This window comes from Cololabis saira, chromosome 3 (genome assembly GCF_033807715.1).
Source record: "Cololabis saira isolate AMF1-May2022 chromosome 3, fColSai1.1, whole genome shotgun sequence".
In the NCBI taxonomy this organism is placed as follows: domain Eukaryota; kingdom Metazoa; phylum Chordata; class Actinopteri; order Beloniformes; family Belonidae; genus Cololabis; species Cololabis saira.
In genome coordinates this window covers 34,303,013-34,319,945 of record NC_084589.1, presented here as the reverse complement: position 1 = coordinate 34,319,945, position 16,933 = coordinate 34,303,013, and the positions used below count along the sequence as shown (strand labels likewise).

The window sequence follows — 16,933 nt, the reverse complement described above, 5'->3', positions numbered from 1 at the left end:
GCTGCCTCCAGTTATTTGAGCTAATAGAATGAATGACTTCCCATGAGTCACGGTCACTTCATCTCAGGCCCTGGATCTTTGCATCACAGATTTTAATGCTTTGTTTGATTTGGAAGACTGAAGTTTAATTGGTTTACATTTGTTTCCTGCTTAAATTAACAGCTGCTCTGTTCTTGTCTAAGAAGGCCAGCGCACCTTTTGGTTTGTAGTTTCCCCTCGGTGACTAAGCAATAGGAATGGGCGATATTTTACCGTTCCCGATAAACCGTCAAAAAAATTCCCCACGGTAAGAATTTGTCATCTCGCGGTAAAAACGATAAATTCCCGTTGATGATGTTTTTGTGTAACAAACATGGCGGAAGGAGCTCGTTGTTAAACGAGGCCTCAGCTCCGTTATCTGGAACTGGTTTGGTTTTAAAAAGAGTGACGAGGAGCAAACATCATCTATTATATGCAGAGTCTGCAAAAACAGAAGGAAATGGTTGTTACATTTTGATATACCGTTTGACTATTATGAAAAAAAATTGCAATAGTATCCAATTTGTGGCATGTTCCAACCACAGGTTAATTTGCACATTTTATTTATATTTGAAGAGGTCATCACTGATAGGATTTTATTTTCAGTGAATTTTTATTTATTTGTCCTGTTTCTTTATTTATCAGGTTGTATTTTTTTCTACTTTGTGATTTTATAAACTAAGAAAACTTGAAGGACAATTGGACTTTAGCTGTTTCACTGTTATCCCACTGTTTAAGCCATACAGTTTGAATAAATGTTGAATCTGTTCTTACATTTCAAACTTGTTTCATTTGAGTCATTACAGTTTTGCAGTACAGGTGTACTAATTTAATTGGGTTTTATTAATTCAATTTAATTGGTGTAGTTTAGTAGTATTTAGTATTATTTTAGAGCAGTGATTTGGGGGCTCCAAAGACTGAATGTGGTGATAGATTTATAGTTAAAAAGGTGGAGTTGAATTGTTTTTTTTTTTAAATCGTCATTTTTATCGTTATCAGGATAAATGCCAGAAATTATCGTGGTAAATGTTTTAGTCCATACCACCCATCCCTACTAACCAATAGTCATTCTTTCAGATATTTTTGGTCTTCAGACCAAATGGTCCTTTCTTCGTGCTGGGTGATGCGGACCAAAACTAATATCTGGCAAATATTTGAAATAATTAGGACATTAGATATTAATTAGAAAACATGGAAAAACATCCAGTGACCAATACGGACATAAATAAAATATGTACAAAATAAATTACCTCTTTAAAAGGGATAAACAAACAATTGGGATGTCTCTGAAATGTTTTAACAACATAAATAACACTCCTCACAGGTCTGCTGTTCAGATGTTATTAAGCTTTAAGCCTCATTTATACATCTGCGTAGTGGCGAGGCACAAAGGCTCCACACAATGCCTACAGCCTTTGTGCTGCGTTATTGTTTGCGTTGCTCTGCAATCACACAACCATCCACTAGGTGGCAGTGTAGGTTGATACACTGAGTATTCTTTTGTTTACTTCCTGTATGTGGCTCAAAGATCGTAACGGCACATCACCAGCACATCAGTAAAGACATATACATTTATAAAAAGATGATATTGCAGACAGAGGGACTGCGTTCTTGGAGATTTGGTGAACCCCCAGATGAGATCTTGAGGCCAGTCCTGTCAGATACATAGAACATAGTTTTTCCCATGTGTGCACTACTTTAATTTGCTGGAACAACAAGCAGGAGACCGGCAGCCACAGAGTGCTAGTATCAGCATCAGAAGTGACAGTTAACGTCTAGTTTAACACGGGGAGGAAGCATCGCGATGGGGCTGCACTGCTCCACCCGCTGAGAACCGCTGCTGTATAGTCAAGGATGTGCTGCGGCACAGTTTAGAAGTGTCCGAAAGGCAACTCTCCGCTCCACTCCAATAAAGATATGAGCAGAGTCTGTTTTGAACTTCAGCTGCAGCTGAACCACATCAATTTCCAGAGGGCAGATCGAGCTGGCAGGAAGTCTGGCACGAAAATAGCATCAAGCATCTGGTCGAAAATCAAAAGAAACAGTTGGAGGTCAACGGTCAACAAGTCTGTGGCACTTCAGAAAAGATTTCAACCGATGGGAACTTCTTTTTAGAAATCAAAAAGCACATTTTATTTAGTTTAGCATATTGATTTACTATATTAAGATTCAAGTATTTGTTAAAAAGCATCAAAAACAGTACAGCTAAGTGATTTAAAGACTGATTTAAACCCTTTTCATGTGGTTAAAGAACCAAAGATTAGGTACAAATTGATCTTTAACGTGCGAAAGAACATCTGTAAAGTGGATTTAGAAGAAAAAAGACAACTTCGTGAGCTAAAAAAGGCAAGCTCACGCAGAGCCAGAATAACAAGTCAAAGAGGGATAGAAGGCCATCTGTGCCTCTTTCTGAGTTTACTGTGCGTGAAGAACAAATATGTTGATAGAAACAAATCTCTTTGTTCAGCTTCTACTCATAACTGCACACACGCACACACACTTCTGGACTTACACTTGCAGTATGATATCAAACGTGGGTGTTGATGAATTTTAAATCACGCAGACCCACAAATACGCTTATAAAAGTACGACTGGCAAAATGAATTAAGTCTTTATCCGCTGGTAACCAAAAATATCTGCACAAATGATATAAATATCATTGCAATGGTTCTACGGTTTAATCGCTTAAGTCCAGATGAATGATTGTGTGTGTGTGTGTGTGTGTGTGTGTGTGTGTGTGTGTGTGTGTGTGTGTGTGTGTGTGAGTGTGTGTGTGCGTGTGCGTGTGTGTGACAAACTGGCGTTTAATTTCATTTAAAAATAAATAAATGGAGCGCTTCCTCAATATATTACATGTTTTTTGAAAGAAACACAGTTTCTGTTACACAAAAGATAAAAACATGTTGGTGTTGCAGGAGAAACAGAGGCCAAACCACTAATAGAAATCAGTCTGTGCAAATGAATGTTGAATGTGAAGATGATGCATGAAGGCGATGCCGCTTATGGATATAACTTTATAACAAAGTGCTTTTGAGGCTCATTTGCTTGTATGAACCCTCTGATTGGCTGCGGGGAGCGAAGTGTGTTGCACTCGGTCTTAATCGTTACCTTAATCTTAATATTACTATCAAGTGCTGTGAAATGTATTACATTAAAACATGTCTGCTTTAATGTGTAAGTTATGCAAGAATTTAATTTTATGAACCTTTTATGGGTATCTTTTACCACTTTAATCTTGAGTGTAAGTTTATTTCCTTCTTTACTTCACTTCCACTGGGAAACTGCACATTTCATTTGACCCTGTCGTTGTCCGTCTCAGCTGAACATTGGCTATCAATCAACTAAAGAGCACCTGCAAGACGATAAAGCCGTCATCTTACAACATTTATGTGCTTTATACCCGCCCTCCAAACAATAGTCCCTATAGTGCACAAAGAGAAAAGAAGTGACGATGACGATGTTGACTGAGATGTCCTCTAGAGTTCACTATGATTACCAAAATACTCACTTGGTTCATCCACATCAGTGGATCCTGCATAGTCATCTTCTTCCTCCCTCTTCACTGGTGTCTTTTTAGGTGTAACTTGTCTCTCCTGCTTCGGTGGCGTCTGTGCAAACATAGACGTGGAGTTTTAAATCTGACTGATTGTTGCTTTGATTATATTTATTGGTTCGCCCAAGAAAAGTCATTGACCTTTACGTTCATTTCCTCTTCACTCTGGTCATCCACCTCCATTTCACTGTCTGAGCTCGACTCGGCTCCATCCATCAAATACCTGGAGGAAAACAAACGGGGAGGAAAGAAAAAGTGTCTGGATGATAAAAGGCCAGAGGGAGAAAGAACGCCTGCGTGGTATATCTGGTCATCCGATTTACTTGTAAGACCTTATTAAAACCGGTGAACTCTTGTCAGGCAAGATTGCAGCAAACAGCAAGTGGAGAGGAGGGAGTATTTTTCATCATAAAACCCCTCACCATCAGAGCAGAGATTAATCAATGCTTTCAAGCTTAAAACACTGGCAGTAATTGTGAATTATAGATTTTTAACTTCACATTCTGTACAAACATTTAATCATCTCCACAAAGAGGAAAAACTGCTGTTTACTAAACTGAAACAGGATAAAATCACCTCACAATGAGAGGAATTAATTGGTACGCATGACATAAAAGCTTGTCCACTTGATATACGAGAAACATACCCAGTCTTTCTTTTCCATGAATGTATTTGAGCAAGAAATTATGATTATTCAGCTAATGCTCTCCGTAGAGGTTAAAAGTTCCAGTAATTTCTACAAAAATGTGCTACAGCAGTGATAATTATACAGGAAATGGCTGGAAAACCCAGCAAGAGCACATTCCCTGCAGCCTTCTGGTCCGCACGCGAGCAGCGTACGAGAGCACGAGAGGTGAAACATTTCTCCTCACCTTCTCCACATATTCCTCAAAGCCAAATGAAGTCAGGGGGACATTATCCGTCTGCTAGTGTGCAGAGCTGAGTTGATATGAAAAGCTGTGATCCCTCCTGCGCACACTGTGGGAAGACATCCTACTGACCCTAGCTGAATTCAGGAAATTGGAAAATGAAAAATGAGGCTGTGGATGAGTGTCGTTATCACAAGAAACAGTCCAGCAAGACCAGCTCTGGTTTGGTCTTCTCTGCTCTGGACTGGTCTGCTTATCGCGGATGGTGCATGTGAAGTGTTTTAAAAAGGAACACCTTTGTTAAACTTTAGCTTAAACTATTATTTTTTCCCCCACTGTATAAAGTAACAACACAAGAGTGTTTTTTTTTCTTTTGAACAAAAGTTCATGTGGCCCCAAACTTTATAGAATAAAAGGAAAACACCACAGTGACCATTGAGCTCTTAAGCTTTGAATTCAGCAATTTAGTCAATTTGCATTCTAAAAAAGAAAAAAAAGGAAGAAAAAAGAAATAAAGCGTATGCAAAGATGGAAAATGTGCAATGCAGGCAAGTTGCAGCTTTTCAAAGAAAAGGTAGTGTCACACACATAAACACCCTTCTAGGCCCAATCCCAATTCTCCTTCACTCGCCCTTCTTTTCTCCACTCGCCCTTTTCTTCCCTAACCCCTAAAAAAGAAGGGGGAGATTTTAGGGCACTTGAAATCTAGGGCACTTGGCCCAGGTGCCTGTCCCATTTCTCCTACTCCCCCTCGTTTTCATCCCTACCCTGATCAGGAAGCTGAGAGCCAAAAGCTGTTTTAATTTCAGCTGTAGCGCTGTTAATATGGCACTTTATTAAGTTTTAATATTTTTTCAGGCTCAAAAGTAACCTTTAAGATCCCCAACCTGGGCTCAGTTTATCCAAATAACGCCTGTTAAGAAATTTGACTCGACGTTTTCGGAGATGAGAAGAGCCGCCGCCCCCAGGGAGCTGCAGCAGCTCACGGCCGGGGGGACAGACGTGTCCGCCGGGTCAACCCAGCGCCGTCGTCCCGGGAGAGAAACCTGCAGCTCTGTTGAGAATTACGCTGGCTGAAATAAATCATTTAGGAAGATGTTGGTTTAATAGATGAAATCTAACAGTTGTAGCTACGCCTGTTAAGAAATTTGCTCCGAAATTTTTAGATTTCTGTCTGCCGGCTCCGGAGCTTATGGGTACGCGTTAAATCGACGCAGAGCCTACGGCGTAGGGTACGGCGCGCGTCGCCGCGTACATTGACGCAGAACTTACGGCGAAGGTACGTAACCTACGCCGTAGGCTCTGCGTTGGAGTAACGCGGAACTATAAATCCCTTTATTCTGGCGTGATCTTCGGCAACTTTATCTGAAAGTGTGTAAATTACCCAGATAACAGCTGGATTACTTGGTGGTTTCTGAAAACTATTACAATTATTTCTCTCTATTTCTCACAAAAAAATGCTTGCTCCCTTGATCACAATCTGAGACGACTCTGCCTGTTTCTCGGTCGGCGAGTCAAATCGACGCAGAGCCTACGGCGTAGTTTACGTAGCATTCTGGGAAATTTTCATAGCCCCTCGCTCGCGAAGTCAGCATGTGAAAACCCTCGATTTGAAGGGGCTATTCTCAGCCCCTAGCCCTCGTTATGCCCCCTCCCCCTAGGTGAAAAGAGGAATTGGGACACCACTACCCTCACAGGAACGCGCAAAATTTAGGGGAAGTGAAGAAAACGAGGGCGAGGGGGTCAATTGGGACGCAGCCCTAGGCCCAATCCCAATTCTCCTTCACTCGCCCTTCTTTTCTCCACTCGCACTTCTTTTCTTCCCTAAGCCCTAAAAAAGAAGGGGGAGATGTTAGGGCACTTGAGATCTAGGGCACTTGGCCCAGGTGCCTGTCCCAATTCTCCCCCTACCCCTCGTTTTCATCCCTTCCCTGATCAGGAAGCTGAGAGCCAAAAGCTGTTTTAATTTCAGCTGTAGCGCTGTTAATATGGCACTTTATTAAGTTTTAATATTTTTTCAGGTATAATGGTAACCTTAAGATCCCCAACCGGGGCTCAGTTTATCCAAATAACGCCTGTTAAGAAATTTGACCCGATGTTTTCGGAGATGAGAAGAGCCGCCGGCCCCGGGGAGCAGCCTCAGCTCACAGCCCGAGAAGAGACGTCTCCGCCGGGTCAGGCTGCTCCGTCAGCCCCGGGAGAGAAACTCTGTCCCGGGACGCAGCTCTGTTGAGAATCACGCCGGCTGAAATAAATCATTTAGGAATATGTTGGTTTAATAGATGAAATCTAACAGTTGTAGCTACGCCTGTTAAGAAATTTGCTCCGAAATTTAGAGATTTCTGTCTGCCGGGTCCGGAGCTTGGGTCCGCGTTAAATCGACGCAGAGCCTACGGCGTAGGTTGCGTAACCTCCGCCGTAGGTCTGCGTTGGTGTAACGCGGAACCATAAATCCCTTTATTCTGGCGTGATCTTCCGCAACTTTATCTGAAAGTGTGTAAATTACCCAGATAACAGCTGGATTACTTTGTGGTTTCTGAAGACTATTATATCAGAAACATCCAAAACAAATCTGACGAGTCACAGGATTATTTCTCTCTATTTCTCTGAGACCAGTCTGCCTGTTTGCCTTCGGTCGGCGAGTCAAATCGACGCAGAGCCTCTTTTTTTCATACCCCCTCACTCGCCAAGTCAGCATCTGAAATCCCTCGATTTGAAGGGGCTATTCTCAGCCCCTAGCCCTCGTTATGCCCCCTCCCCCTAGGTGAAAAGAGGAATTGGGACACCACTACCTTCACGGGAACGCGCAAAAGTTAGGGTTAGGGAAGAAAAGGAGGGCGAGGGGGAGTATTGGGACGCAGCCCTAGTTTCCAGTCCACCTTACTTTATATGGACTCTGGATGAAAAGACTGATCATTGCGCTATATTACTAATAAAACGTGCAATTAGTGCTTAAGTTAATTGAATCACAGACCAAGCAACGCAAGACAAATAATATCCATGTAAAGGCACTTTACATAAACAATCATAGATAGAAATAGAAAACAATCCTTCAAAACAGAAAGAAACCAAGAGTTGAGTCAGAGACCTGCCAGACTGCCAGGTTTCTTTATAATCTATAGCCCATTTCAAACGTGCACTGCTTTCCATTAGTTTAACTCCAACCAAACGTGTTTGTGTCATGCAGAAATGTCAAACTTGCTTTTATCCAAATACATTCTGAGAAAGGCCCATGTCAGCCATAACATCAAAACCACTAAAAGGTAAGGTGAGAAACCTTCTTCAGCTTGTTGCAAAGCTATGCTTTGCTGGGAAAACCTGCAGTTTTATATACATGCACATGATTAAAGTGAAACAGACTGAACAACAGGAGTTGAAAAAAAAACTGCATCTTATTGGAGAGAATTGTACTACTGGAAGTTGCATTTTTTCCGAGCTTGAGGTGGCATTTCTTTAACCGACTCAGCGACAACCTGTCCACTATAATTGTGGCGTGATTAGCTGCTCTCAACCAAACAAATAAGTTTCAGTCTTCTCATGAGCACATGTTTTTTTTCAGCACAGTGGGGGTTTAATTTTTAGAGGAGTAAATTTCCATCTTAAGTTTGTGGATTTTCTCTGAGCTCTCCAGCTTTCCCTCACAGTGTAAAACATGCATGTTGAGTGGTCTCTGGACAGAATGAAGAAAAAACACGAATGGACCATGTTTTACCATAAAAAAAATCATGTAAAACATGTGGATGGAAGCGGCTGAATACCAAGCGGCTGCTTGGGGTTGCAGCTGATTGCTACAGGAGAAACCGTGGCAGATGAGTCTGAATGGCAAAGTACTTTGTCATTCTATCACCTCAATCTGTTGGAATCCCCAGAACAACTGATTGTGAGTGGACCTGCTGCTGGTGTATGTACCTATGATTGCAGTACGTCCAATTTGTACCACATAGGTGCAAACACAAACATCCGTCAGCTGTAGCGTTATGACCAGTTAGGTTCTAGATAAACACCTGAGGATGTCCTGGAGTCACTGGTCCCAGGATGCTAGCAGTAGAACCTTTGGGCCGTGAGGTTTCGGTGCAATGTGCTTGCTTTGACCAGAAGAATACCAGATACCAATCTGAAGCCATCAGCTTGGTATCTGGGGAGTTTTGAGACGGGGCACACGTCCAAATATTTCTGCAAGGCCCTTCTGTTGCCCTGCTGCGAGACGCTGCCACTGTATTAACTGTTTATAGAGGGAATGCACATGACGTCACGGATGCAACTTCACAGCGAGTTACACCCACTGAATGGCAGAATAAACTTTCAGTTTGAGCACACTTGAAAACATCTAAAATGGGAAAAGAGCTGTTGTGCCATCGACTGTACTCATAGATTTAGCAAGAAATCTGAGTTATCGTTTTACAGACTGCCAAAAAATAAGCTTAAGAGAGACAAATGGATCTCTGCATTTCGCAGAAACTACTGGATTTCAGGCACCGAAACGTGGATTTGCGGTTCCCATTTTGTATCAGGTAATGTTGGATTTTTGGGTAGTTAACGTTAAACGGTCAAATCATAAAGTTCTGTGTCCTCATCACTTTAATTTCTACAACAAATCCTGTCTTGAAGTAGGACCAAGCTTCAAGACTTGTATGCCTTCAAGCTTTGCTTCGTGTATTTCCCCGGCGTAATTAACTACATATAAATATCAGGAAACTCAATTCGTGGCCAAATATTAATGTCCATGGACCACTGGTTCTCCGGGTAACGGGTCACTGTCAAGTCCAACTGCCTTTAATTTAAGCCGATAATCGGCTGTTATCTCGTCTTCTCCACAGTTTCCCCTACTAGTTGCAGCCATATTTGCCACTCAGTGCGAGTGAGGGGGCGTGCCATGCCCACAAAGGCACACCAAACAGACAAATAAACAGATAAACCCCAACAATGCCGACAGCATTAATCATTCAGGAAAACAATTCTAACAATGGACGTGGCACACATAAGACTGCATTGTACCATCCAAATACTAATCAACCTATATTCAATTAACAAACATACACATATTTGTTAAAAAAGTAGTGTAAGACACTTTTTACAAAAGGTATTATTGTAACACGATTTTTCCAATGTAGACCAAAGTATTTCTCACTTATCAAATGTAAAAACATTTGAAAAAATGACAGATCAAAAAATAAAAAAGCTTTTTGTTGCTTCTTGGCCAAAAAGTCTACCTTGTCAATGTACCGGTATTTGCTGTTCCTAACCAGTCAGCTCCAACAGCGCACGCCCTCATAGGAAAAACCAAACCGAAAGGTAAACACTCAACCAACGACGTTCATGCAATTTCATGAAAGATCCCTCCAAAACTGGCTACCCGCTAGCGTTCCGGCAGTGAATTGATTCATAGCACTTTCAGAGTTCAAACTGACAGTTTACATTGAATCAAGTTAACAGAGAAGCAAAGACCAGGCTTTACTCTTGCTCTTTGCAAATGTGCAGAACCACCTTGAGTGGTCCTTGGACTAGAAAGGTACTATAAAAAGCCTGTTACTGTTGCTCGAGAAGCATCAACGCCATAACATTTTATAACGCACGCAGAGCATTCACACTTGCATAGCACTTCACATGAATGAAACCACTGGAACTTAATCAGCGAGAGTCCCAACTTTCCTTCCTGTGACATAGAAGGTCCCACTGAGGAATAATGGCAGAGAGATGTGGAGAATCAAGTATGACCCTTTTAATTCCCCATAGTTCCAGTGAGCAAAGTTAAAATTTATTAAACAATCAGCATTTCCTTTTGCCTGACCACCCACAGCCCAGTTACAGTTGCTCTGCTGCCAACTGATGATTTGTGACTCGACATCCAACTTTCAGTCACATTTACCCTAATATACCCTATTCTTGTACATTTTTGAATAAGATATTTTCTTTTGATGTATTTTTACATCCATCTATCTATTAATCACTTAATCCTATACTGGATCATGGGGGTCTCAATACAAAATTGATTGACAAATCATTAGTGTTCTCAAAAGACACACAGAAAAATAAATGTAAGCTTTATTTCTTTATAACGTTAACTTCTTACAGTACAGTTGAAGACTGAATAGTGAAAATGTAACTTTACATTTCATACATTTAAAATTCACTGATGCAGACCTGACACCACGCTGCTAAGTCGTATTTGTGATCCTCACTCATGCATTTTGTAAATACTGTTACCAAAAAGTTATGACAGGGTCTCTTTAGTTCCTGTGCTTCTGGCTCGGTTCCTTCAGGATGCAGAAGCACTCTGAAAGCTTTACTTTACTTTATTTTATTTGTTGAATAGGGGCCGTACATATTAATTACATATTAACACAAGTGTAAATATGTATGGTTGTAGCCAGAGGCTAATTTCCACCATTCGTCCCTGCGGCAAATTAATGCCAGACACAGAATTGGACACCAACAGACAAAGGAAACAAGAAATCTTGAATTTGCCTATAAGGGACTTAAGTTTAGTGTTGTTGTGTGCTCAGCACGCCATTTTCCAAACCCTTGGAGTGCAACAGCGGAGCATTGATTTAATGAGTAATGTGTTTACCGCGGTTCTATTGTGAAGGGACGCTGCAGAACTGCTCCAATGTTTTCTGCCATCGCCGTCTCCTCTCCGGATCCTCGCTGATTGGATAATGACTATGTAGAACGCATTTCTGGGGCTCATCTGTGATGTCACAACCTCAATGATATATGCAGAAACGCAGTCTGTACGCATGTCAGGAGGTGAGAGAAGCTGTGCGGCGAATGCTCGGCAACAGTGTGATTGTGCGCCTGATGGAAAAACAGTTTGAGTGCGAGTGCGCGGATTTGTTTGGATACTTGTCATCATCAAAGTAAGTGCTCCCTTTAATTACCCATAGCAGATGCAGCTTTTAAATAAAAGGATACATCATCAAAGCTGCACACTCCACAGCAGCACAATAGCGGTGCTGGGGAAGGGAGTGGATTATACTCACAACAGGAGAAGGGGAGGTGGGGGGAGGTCTCTCCACCTCCGCCGGTAATTGACAGAAAAAGGCGAGAATGAAGGACAATGACGACACAAATTGCAGACTTTATTTTCAGTCCGCTTTCGGAGAATTTTAAACTAAGTATCAAGAGCTAAAAAGCGCCAGTGGCGGGTGCCGTCGCCCTTCAGCGGTATAAATGTGAAAAGCTTCCCAGGTGCCGTCACCCTTCAGCAGTAAAAAGCATCCCTCCCTCTCTTACTAGTCTCTTTGCTTGGTTCCTTTACATACTCTGAATGTTGGAGGAAAACTTCATCACATCATTATTCTGACTGCAGGAGTAAAGAGTGATGTCTGGGCTTTGGGTACCTCTCTTTTCTACAATAAGTTGGAATTGGATCCCAACACGATGCAAGATGAAAGATAATTAAACCCCCAAGAACTAAGCACTACTGACAGCACTCTACTGACACAATGGTTGTGGAAAGTTCCCCATTTTATGATGCATTGTGGTGCGAATGTTAACAATTCTGCATCGATTTGGTAAGGCAACACTATCCACATTATGCAACTGACTCCCAATTATACCACACTATAACTCACTGGTGAATTTTTCTCCCAGCTGCAGCGAAATAATAAAATTGTACGATAAACATGGTATGTTGCCCTGGAGTCCCATTAAAAAAAACGAGAAAAGAATTAACTACAGTAAGTTGGTGAAAAATACATAGAAAAGAGGTAAAAAGGAGACATTTTAAGCAGTTCCAACTTTGTCCTAAACTTGGAGATGAGCGATTCAGCTCGAATAGGTATTCGAGCTGAATAATAGGTATTAAAAAAAGAAAGAAAATAAAGCCTTTTTAAAGCAACTGAGTCACATTGTTAAGCTGTGGCCCTTTTGAAGATCAAACTGCCATTACCGATTTCTTTATCCACAAAAAAAGACAAACACACACTAGTGTTCTGAAAGTGTATATCTTTTCAAACTTCAGAATTTACTTACCTATAAACTTATCAGAAGCTCACAGTAACAAAATAAATAGAATATTTGTGCAACAGGTGATGTGAGGATCCCTTTTTAGCTTTATTCACTCTGACAACATTTGAACCCTCATGGAGGTTCACCTTGCCAGACTTATATGTCAGTGGCATATCTTACTGATTAATAAAGGATCTCATCCCAAACTTAGCAGAAACAAATGTGCCTGCGTCCTACAGCAAAACTTCAAGCTAAAGAATTTGGTGACTAAATGGTGTAGCGGCATGTAGACACATGGATACTGGAGCACGTTAAAGGCCTGGGTGTGCAAGAGTTGTGAGTACGACTCCATCATATTTACTTGAGCCAAAAATGGACCAGACTGCTGTTGGTAGAGCTGGTATGAAATACGACCCTCCATGTAATCAACCACTGACTATTAGTCAGTGAAGGGCAAAGCAGGATAAGTCGCATCTTTCACCTTCGTCAAGAGGGAAGGAATAAAAAAAAAAAAAAGATTTTCAGCCCGCTATTGAATGTGTCACAAAAAAAAAGATGTAGGAGTTTGTTTAAATGACTAAAAAATATGTACCTAAGTGCAGATAGTTCATATGCCTACTTTTTTACAAATGCAATTATTAATTGCTTTTCAATTATATGTATAAAGTTGTACATAAAAGTAGAGCAGAAATTGTAACAATTCCTTTGAAACTAGACATTTCTCTAATTCATTTTTCCATAACACACTTCCTGTTTCTTAATATGTACATTTCCTACTTTTCTCTACTATTGGTCATTTGAAGATAAATGGACGGGTTTACACAAAGCAAGCTTTTTAAATGATTAAAAATGAACATAAACAGAGAAAATAATGAGCAGATTAACAGAAGTTTTACATGCTGCTATCGTTTCACAGTGACTAGGCTACACAAAATAAACAAGAACACCCACAACGCCCAGAAATATGCAACACTAACATATTGAATGCAGCTCATATCTCCTCCAGTTTGTTTACCAGGGAGGCAAAAATGGCTTTGTTTGTGACAAGAAAGCAGTGAATTAATGCAATAAAAACTTAATATACGATTCTTTCTGAGTAGTTACGCTCCAGGCAAGGGCATAAATAAAAAACACCCACAAGGTGCATAAATAACAGCAACAGGAGATCTGAACGCAGCTCTAAAGCACTGCCCGTTTTTGTCTTACAGGAAGACGAGAGGGCTTCAGTTGTGACAAAAAAGCAGAAAACAAAAATAAAAAAATAAAAATATTCACATTTGCAGCAACTGCTTTTCCACACGTGAGTAAAATCACCCACAGGCTGCAGAAATGTGTAACATTTAGAGATTTTGACCTAGTTCAACTGAAATGCACTTCATAGTTCGACTTATTGAATGAGGTCATCTTGGACCAGTGAGGCGTCTCTGACCCTCCACAGGGGGGCGACGTCTCACACTTCCACAGCCTGCACGGACCCATGGCATCTTTACATGTGATGAACTTAGTGCACCAAGAGCGCTCGGAGACCGATTGTGCATTACGCTGCACCTGGAAACAGTGAGGAAATGTCTCGGCTCCTGCTGACTCATCTGAAGTTCATAGAAGACAATCAGGACAGTGATAGTCTTCCCCAGTAAGGTTACATCCTGAAAAATGATCATTTTTGGGTGCTTGTGCACCCGTGGGTGTTTCTGCACTGCAATCCAACTGAACACATTGGCCTAATGCACTACAACGACATACTTTTCTCGGTGTGTCTTAAACTTAGAGGCAGCACACGGATTGGGGATGAACAAAAGTTAATGGTCTTCTTGTGTCTTTCTTGAAGCAGGTTTAGGCAAACACGGCCACCTAAGCTCCAGGTTAAACCTCAGTTAAACTAGTGACAGTGTGATTTACCCCATTCGCCTTATCTACCCTGTACCTTAGAGATAAGTGGAAATAGAAAGACGCAGGACCGAAATATAACTCTAAGGTGGTAGTTCGATGAAAGGGTTCCAGGGAGTTCAATTCATGTACAAAAAGCACCTTTACTCCATGTTACAACACGTCATTCTCACAGTACCTGTGATAAAGTTTTAATAGCAAAGCAAGAGCACAAGACCACAGTATGATTGAACACTTTAAAAAATGATGTGTGGTTTAAAGCTTCAAAAGTAGTCATTTAACTGATTCATAAAAAGAAAGAATAATAAGCAACTGCTGTACAAACAGCCGGGAATGGTATTTGATTTTAGGATCCAGGATCCATTTATGTTAAAGTTTATATTTTATGAGAAAAATCTGTTTGAAATGTGAAGTGACTCCATCAGCATGCAGTAGTACTTGGCTCAAGAAAAAAAGCTGAACCAGCATGGAATAATTACAAAATTATAAAAACGATTTATTCCTTTGTGTGAAACAGAACTGCTGGCTTCCGTCTGCTACACATTATACTTGTACGTTTGCTGCAACATAAATCAGCTTCCTCCTCCTACCTGAAGACCGAAAGTGGCGATCTGCAGTCAATATTTTTTATTTGAGACATTTTGCACTTGTATTTCTAACTGTATTACTAGATATATACCTTGCTACAGAAAACAAAAAGTAAAGAAGAGGACAAAGAGAAAAGGCCAATTAAAAAATATTTAAAAAATGATACAGTAATAATAATAATGCATTTTGTGCACCGAAACATTAAAGTGTATGTGCAGATATTTAATGACTAAGAATGCATTTCATATTTGGATAGTTAAGTTTAATGGTTGTCATTTACATTGTTTTTGCATAAAAATTCTGCAAAATGGATTAGTGCTTTGGTATTATTGGTAATGCTTCATTTATTAGTTAAGAATGTTTGTAGGATGCAAAATGCTAAGGAGAGGGACAACCTGATTATTTTTTTTATATATAAGTTGCGGAAAATCTTACGCACAGCTAATTGTTATATCTTATCATAATGATAAAAATCAGCCATTGGCTGTTTTTATTTCCTCTAAAATAGATACAACAAAAAAAACATTACTGGTTGGCCTCTACATGTAATCTAACGTTTTATATCGTGATTAGGAAATCTGATTTGTGGCTGTTAAACCTGAGCTCCAACCATCTTGCTGCAGCACGGCACCTGAACCCACCACTGTAAAACCAAAGCATGTCATAAACATTTCATTACAACTTCAGAAAATTGTGTGAACTTGTGAAAAAAGGGCATAATATGACTCTATTAAAGTCAACTGAGGGGAAACAGTGGGAGGCAGCAGGTATAAAGGATCACCTTACTGATAAGACCAGGATACATATATAAAAAAAAAAAAACAGAACCGTCCCAATTAATCTGGATCCTCCAATGCCTGAGATGAGCATTCAGCCCTACATTATTCAGCACACACAGAATTTTTAGGAACGATGACAGAAGACCTTGATGTTGCCGCAGCTCCCCTGTAATGAGACTTTAGAATTAGAATTAGAGAGCTGCTGGAGCTCAGTGGGCTGACTTTGTGATCACAGCAGGGATCATCTGCTCAAGGTTACTGTGTTCTCTGTGGTAAGAGGGCAACCCTGCTGTGGTGGGAGTATTTTGGATGCTTCAATCAGTGTGAGCACTCAGCACAGATTGTACGAGGCAGAAGAACAGACGCGGCTTAAAAATGTTCATTCGATATGCATTCATCCTCTATGCAGACACATGTTCCCTGCTAAAAAAGAACAGCGGTGTCCTTTAAAGACACATTGAATCCCAGCTGTTCTTTTGGACGAGTTGAGCAAAAGTATCTCTGCAGGTCTGTAGCTCCACTTCTGTGTAGTTTAATTTGGTAGTTATAGCTATGAAATTAACCATTTTCACCATTTTATTCCATGTTTTGATATTGCTTACTGTTTATATGAGATCTTCTGTTTTCTTTTATGGCAGTCCATCACCCATTCCTTCCTTACGATGATGCCGCCTGCAGATTTCACCTGGCTGTACTTGGGAGTGTTGGCGAAGGCACAGCTGGAGATAAATGGGGGGAAAAACAGATGTGAACACACACAAACATGGAAAAAGCATGGTTAAATCCCTACAGAGAATCTGACAGGATTAACAGTCTGCTCTGGCAGCTGCAAGGTGTGAAAATGAATCACTTATAACACCAAAGTATGTGACACGATAATGTCATAGTTTAAAATAATAAAAATCAGTAACAGAAAAGAAATATCTAGAAAATTGCTGGAAGAATGAAGAAATCACAAACTACATGTAACTTTAGCGTATTCTAAGATACAGTGGAAATATGTCACATTTACCTGCTATGGTCATCACACTTACCGTTGTTCATATAAAAGGTAAAAAAATGTGCTACATAATCCTATTTCTACTTGGACCTTTTATATACTTTGTACATGCTAGTACATCAATAATGGTATTTTCCAGCAGATGAAAACAGTTTCTCAAAAAGGAGAGGAAAAACAGTAGGCTACGTGTTTTAAATAGAAAGACAATGAAGTTTTCTTTCTGAAACTATCTTTTATTTAATTTAATCTAGCACTGTTGCATTAATCACATATCTATCTTCAAGGTTAT

The 16,933-nt window shown here is 40.4% G+C and overlaps 1 protein-coding gene across 1 annotated transcript in view; it reads right to left on the bottom strand.

Annotated features, from left to right (window-relative positions):
- The window catches only part of xrcc1 (X-ray repair complementing defective repair in Chinese hamster cells 1), a 36,982-nt gene that overhangs the window by 3,234 nt on the left and 16,815 nt on the right, over positions 1-16,933 (bottom strand). The window contains exons 10-12 of the mRNA XM_061717329.1: positions 16,247-16,363; positions 3,713-3,794; positions 3,527-3,626 (exon numbers count right to left, since the gene is read on the bottom strand). Of these exons, the coding sequence (XP_061573313.1) occupies positions 3,527-3,626; positions 3,713-3,794; positions 16,247-16,363 (299 nt within the window). The remainder of the gene's footprint in view (positions 1-3,526; positions 3,627-3,712; positions 3,795-16,246; positions 16,364-16,933) is intronic.